Source organism: Nicotiana tomentosiformis, chromosome 3, assembly GCF_000390325.3.
Source record: "Nicotiana tomentosiformis chromosome 3, ASM39032v3, whole genome shotgun sequence".
In the NCBI taxonomy this organism is placed as follows: domain Eukaryota; kingdom Viridiplantae; phylum Streptophyta; class Magnoliopsida; order Solanales; family Solanaceae; genus Nicotiana; species Nicotiana tomentosiformis.
The window spans coordinates 14,870,892-14,877,427 of NC_090814.1; the positions used below are offsets into that span (position 1 = coordinate 14,870,892).

The 6,536-nt window shown below is 33.7% G+C and overlaps 1 protein-coding gene across 3 annotated transcripts; it reads left to right on the forward strand.

Annotated features, from left to right (window-relative positions):
* Positions 1-3,595, forward strand: LOC104103134 (zinc finger A20 and AN1 domain-containing stress-associated protein 8-like). 3 transcript variants are annotated; one of them, XM_009611018.4, is made up of 2 exons: positions 1-283; positions 2,749-3,595. In XM_009611018.4, the coding sequence occupies exon 2, from the start codon at positions 2,768-2,770 to the stop codon at positions 3,278-3,280; it is 513 nt and encodes a 170-aa protein (XP_009609313.1). In that variant the 5' UTR covers positions 1-283; positions 2,749-2,767; the 3' UTR covers positions 3,281-3,595. The 3 variants fall into 3 exon arrangements, with proteins under 3 accessions (XP_009609313.1, XP_009609312.1, XP_033513840.1); XM_009611017.4 differs by having other exon boundaries at positions 5-283; positions 2,755-3,595; XM_033657949.2 differs by lacking the exon at positions 1-283 and adding an exon at positions 340-481 and having other exon boundaries at positions 2,755-3,595.
* The last annotated feature ends 2,941 nt before the right edge of the window (positions 3,596-6,536 follow it).

Sequence of the window (6,536 nt, forward strand, 5' to 3'; positions counted from 1 at the left end):
ATCTCCGTAACAAAAGTCGGAGAAAACAAATCTCCGTAACGAAAAGGGAATGGCAAAAAGGTAAAAAAGACGTTAGTTTAGACAGTGAAAAAGCAAGCTAAGTTCTAAATACTCCGTATAGGACCCATAATAGCCATAAAGAAAAAAATAAAAAAAAATAATTCAACAATTCAATCGTTCTCTCTTGCCTTTTTTCTCCTTTCAGCCCCCAATCTCTCTTTCTCTAATAATCCTCTCAATTTATTCCCCTCTCGGTTTCTCCAATTATCTCTTCTGGTTTAAGGTATTTTCATTATTATCAATTTCCGCCTTTTTTTTTTCTTTTGTTGAAGCTTTTAATTCTGATTTATGTAGATTCTGATCTAATTGTTTTTTCTTTTGGAAAATTGTTCGGTTTTCGATAGGGGAAGGAGAAAAGTTATTTTTCTGAGTTTTAATTCTTATTAGAAATATCAGGGAAAGCTTTTGATTCGATTGACCGGTGAGATTTTAAAAAAAAAATATTTGTATATCTTTTTTATTGATTTTATGTTTGATCCTCGTAGAAAATTAAGCGTGTATTGGCTGTATTGTATGCTAAAAAAGTGATCTTTAGGTTAATCTGTTAGATTTGAATATTTGTTATATTGGGTTTTCGTGCTATTCTGTGATGTTTTTAGGTAAAGGGTTGTTTTTTTTAAAAAAAAATTATTTTTTATAAAAATTAACTGAAGGACTAAATTGTTTTAAAGTTTCTATCTTTTTTGCATATCAATATGCAGACTCAAGTGACATATGGCTAAATTTCATTGTTTTTAGGGGTAATTGTGATGAATTTACTAAAATTGAGAAGTGTGGATGTTATCTGAATCATCTGAAGTACTTGTAGTCTTTATATGGTCCAGCCTTTTGCTGAACTGTGGCATTGAATGTTAGTTTATGTGTTTTTTTCTCTTTGTAATTTCCCTTGGTTAATTATTGAGATAGTGCCACTGCTTATATATATTTTGGTTATCAAAAATTATTGAGATAGCGCCATGAGCATTTAGCTTCTTTTGTTTTGCTTTAGCTTTTGTAAGGAAGTCTCTGTATCTTTGTTGCATAATTTTGAGAGCTTGTGGTGTAATCTTGGTGGAGAAATAGTTGAACTTAAGTGCATTTGGTTAGAGTTTTCGTTTGGGTTTCATTATGCTTCCCATGTAAGCACCTGATCTAAGTCGGGTAAATTAATAGTTGGTCTGATTGAGAAGTATTAAGCAGTTTATCGACATAAAGTTGTGGCCTGGTCTTGGATGGTCATTTTTTTTTTGTTTCCGACTTACCAGCCTTAAACTCTTGACCTAATGGCGTGAAGAAAACTTCCTTGACCACTATGAAAAGGAGTGACCAGTAAAGGATGGTCATTTAATATACTGGAATATCTAGTTTATACGTGTGTTCTTTGCTTGCAATGAACCAGTCTCTAAATACATTCTATGGTTTAAGGTGGTAAGATAGTACTACTGTATTTGTCGAAAAATTAAGTTCTTGTATGAAGCTAAAACTCCTGGATCTTTTACCAGTTACATTTCTGTCAGTAGCAACACCCTTATCCTGTGTGGACTAACTAATGATATTCGATACTAAAGAAGTATCATTTACTTGAAATATTTGATAGAGAAAAAATGAATCTGAAAGGCTACTAGCTCATCACCGTCTCTTGTGCTTGATATTTTACGACTCCCTTGAAATTGTTTCAGTGACTGTCAGTTAATGGGTATCATAGAAAAGAAATTATAAGATGGAGTTGATGGTATTATATATATGATGTATTCTCTTGAATGCTTGATGTTGAACTCCGTCAACCTCTATTTGAGAAAGATATGCATCCCCTAGACAGAAGTTATAATTGGTTAGAAAAAAAACTATTCAAGCAAAGCAGTTTTGAATATCTCCCTCTTTCCCTTTTCATTCGTCACCCTTGCCTTTGTTGGATGTCCCAAAACTGTGTCACCCTTTTGAGAAGCGGGCAGTTTTTTTTCAACACTACCCTCCACTATATAAGTTAGAACATATTTAAACTTTCAACTTTTCATATTAATTTGGTATGTTGAGAAATATTGATAATCATATTAAGGCATTTCTTAAATTGGGGAAAAAAGTGAAAGTGGCAAACAGTATGGGATATAGGAGTCTATGATAATCTACTACGGCTATTGTTGACAACAACTCAACTGTCTTTTCTGTAAATCTATTTGCTAAGTATTGGGCTTGTCTCTCTATCAGATGAAACAAGTAATGATCTAAGCAAGGTGGACTTTTAAGAGAGAGTCTAGGCTAGCACATCTTAACAGTGAGTTGACCTAGCACCTTTTAAGCATATTTTTAGGTGTAGCATCAAGTTGTCTTGTAATTGACTTGTGTTTTTCTTTTTTATCTAGTTTTGTTTTTGGGTCGAAATATATAAAGTGGTTTCTTCCAAACTGTTGTGTCTTTTTCTCTGACACCTTCTAAAGTCCGGGGGGTCAGTGTTGCTTCTTTTCACTATTTACCTCTAGTAATTAACTCTTTAGGTTATTGTGTCGAGTGCAATTTAATGTTGCATTAACGCTAAAGCACATATTTTGGTGATGTTGTTTAAAGTGTTCTTATGGTCATAGACCATATATCTAGCAATGACGCAAAAAGTTGGATATTTTATAATTGCAGAGTCCCTTAGATATGGGATCTGCATGTACTTTATTGTTTCATGATATATCCAGGCACATAATGAGCTTATGATGTGGCAAGTGGCAGGTTTATAGCAGAAATGGAGTCTTCAAAAGAGACAGGTTGCCAGGCTAGAGAAGGCCCCATCCTTTGTGTTAACAACTGTGGGTTTTTTGGTAGTGCGGCCACCATGAATATGTGTTCCAAGTGTCACAAGGACATGATATTGAAGCAGGAACAAGCTAAACTTGCAGCTGCATCCTTCGACAACATTGTAAATGGAAGCTCAAGCAGTAATGACAAAGAGCCTGTTGTTGCTGCTGTCATTGATGTGCAAACTGGCTCGGGGGAATTAAAGGCCGTCCCCATAGAAGCTTCTGCAGAATTAGCCTCGAGTTCAGAGATGAAGCCAAAAGAAGGCCTAAGTAGGTGCAATACTTGCCGCAAGCGTGTGGGTTTAACAGGTTTCAACTGCAAGTGTGGCAATCTTTTCTGTGCAGTTCATCGTTATTCGGACAAACATGACTGCCCATTTGATTATAAGAATGCTGGTCGGGATGCTATAGCTAAAGCAAATCCTGTGGTTGTCGCCGAAAAGCTTAATAAAATCTAGGAGCCTTTGTTGAAGGTTATGTGAATTGAAGCATGATTCATTAGTTTTAAGCTCTGTCCATCTCCCTATAAGTTCGCCACTTGTCTTGTGGTTTCTCTTAGATACGGATGGTATAAGGCATCGAAAGCGGAGCATCTTTGCTAGTTCATTGCAGCCCCTGTCAAGTGCTAGAATGGCTCAAGTGTGTAAGTTGTTATTTGTGCTGGTCTGGTGGACATCTTCATGCAATTTGTAATTTGTCCTCGTTCATCCTATTTCTCTGTATAATATATGTCTATCCCTTTTTAACTCAAAAAAAGGTTCCGATTTCTTCAATGGCTCTGACTTGTGCCCTTCATTGTCTCTGTGTTCTTGATCCGTTTGCCTACGTGCTATATGATATGTTTGTTGCCATTCGTATTGGTATTTCATTTACGCAAGTCATTTCTCTTTGGAGAAAGTGGCTACTATTATTATTTTTAAGAAGTTGAAGTTTGATGATATGTAAGTAGAAGTCGTTCAGAATACTAGCTGCTGACCCTTTGGGTCAACTTCACCCTTCAAACCTCGGGGATGATGGGGCCGTCCCTCTAGCCTTCTCCACTTAAATATACCAGGGTTAGTTAGTTTGGTGCATGGCTCGAATCTGTAATTTAACACAAGTCCCTCAACCTTTGTCAATTGAGCTAACCTCGGGGACTGTTCAGAAGTAATGTAAGTTAACGCTTTGAAGAATTTAAGCTTCTCCTCAGTATGGGGGAGTAATAGGTAGTTTTACACTTTTACTTTTAGGTAGAAGAATATTGAAAAAGCACTGAACGTTTGGAGGAATAAAGTTTACCATAGGGAGGTAAATAAGTGCGTATGTAAATACAAAAGTACTAGGAAATATAGGGTATAGTTACATAAGTAAATATTACCGATAGCAGTCAAGAAATAATTGAAATGTAAGCATTAACATCAGGTGATAATCAGCAACAGTTCCTTCAGTATACTTAGTCGATAAAAGCTACCTATTTTAATATAGGCTAAGTAAGTCGTGGAGGGAAAACAACACAGTAGATAATAAGGTGAAAGCATATTATATTACAATATTCTCCACTGTTTTTCTTATGTTGCACGTTAAAACTATTGTGATATTGAGACACGCTAACAGTATCCCTTGTCTTTCGGGGTAAAGATTCCTTATATATCTTGCTAAAACTATTTAGATTTCTAGAAAATTGTCTCTTGCTTTTTACATCTAACCAGAAAAAAAGTACGGCTACATTAAAGAAAGTGCTCTTCTCAATCTTTCTTTTATTCTCTTCACTAGTTAATTTGCATGCGCGAAGTAAAAGACCTCGTTAAATCTATGAAATAATAATTTCATAATACTATTAGATTACAAAAAGATATTTAAAACTCATTATTTTTCATTAACGTCCCTTACCGAGAACTCAACATTGACCAAAAAAGGAAATTGATGAACATTCACCATCACATTACAAACACTAACTCACACTATCTTGATCACACCAACCTTTGTTGGCCCTTTCTTATTTTCTGCAGTTATCTTTTGTTTAATTAATACTAATATATTGTAGTAGTAATTAATAGCTAAAGGAGTACTCAAACGATTTATTGAGTTGAAACCAAATACAATCAATTTACTTTTCACATAGATTGTCACTATAAGTTCTTCAAAACTCATTTTATAATTCATAGAACATAACTTGATGTGAGTAAATTTTTATCTAAAAGTAACATATAAATATTTAATACTACATTTTGTATACAAAACTTCGAAGTACATGAATAATATTAAAAAGAACTCTATACATCTCAATATATTATCAGGTATACATAAATAATATATATTAGAGAAAACATTTTTAATCAAACATATTATAAATTATTTTAGAAGAGAATCAAATTCAACACGTAAATAGGGAGTATATCAAATGTTCATGTTGGACTTATATAAAGCTCTTACTCTAGATACATCACGCTCGTTACCATGCTACATTATTGCTAATATTCTTTGCTACTTGGTTGTTTTATCTTCATTGTTCCTTGAGCCGAGGGTCTATCGGAAACAACTTCTCTATCTCTATGAGGTAGGGGTAAGGTCTGCGTACACACTATCCTCCCGAGACCCCATTTATGAGTTCAAACTGGGATTGTTGTTGTTGTTACTCTAGATACATTACAGGTTATTTTGTGATTGGCTCGTGCATTTTTTTCATAATTTCTTCAAAGAGCCAAAAACTGTCAAGAGAATGTAGTTTTGTTACCTAAGAGAGAAGAAAAAATAGTGAACAAAAGAGAACAAATTTCAAATATAATGAGTAGATATAAAAGGTAAAAAAGAAGAAGCAAAAGGACCTTTTATCATGCAAGCTTGAGGACGTATTCGAGGATTTATCTTGCAAGCTTGAGAACTCTTCACATTCCTTTTAGTATCGACCAAAATAAATTCCTATAATGTGTCGAGGAATGATTAAAACAGTTGTCAGTATAAAGCACATTTAATCTACCCTTGCTAAACACACCAAGCACAACCAACACACACTGAAAGCATCCTTCAAAAAAACCATTATAAATTGGGAAGAGATTTAGAGAGTGCAATCTAGTTATCCATAGAACCGAAAAATACAAAGACATGCATTTTATAGTCAGATAGTGTGGGAAAGTTGAAGAAAACATTCTTTGCCTTTCCTAGTGCTTTAAGCCGTTTGAAGTTCTTGACTGTCTAAAATCTAAATTCCTTGTAAACTACAATTATGTTATTTGGTGTCATAAAGAAGCAATTATTAAATTAATAAACCAGCAGTAAACTTCCTTGTCTGCATTTATTAAGGAATATGAAACGTTGAGTTAGTAATAATCGAGGCTTTCATTCTTACTATATGAGGAGAAAATAGGGAGAAAAGACAAAAAAAAAGGAGGAAAAAAATAAATAGGTTTCTTGGCCAAAAAGAGGTGTCAAGTCATCTTTTCTATTTCCTCCTTATATATATATATATATATATATATATATATATATATATATATATAGAGATGTTTTTCTTTCTTATTTTTCCTTAATAATTTGGGTATTTCACAAGAAATATTTTCATTTTTATTTTTTATTTTTTTGTAATTTTAGAAGAGTAAAATTTTAATAACGCGAAAACCGCTTGCTGTTGGTACTTGGTAGTGCATTTTTTAGTCCTAAGAATTAAGTTCATGGATTTCGCACTCAATAACTTAACAAAATTGAAAGCGAGACCAAATTTGATAAAAGTTGGACTTT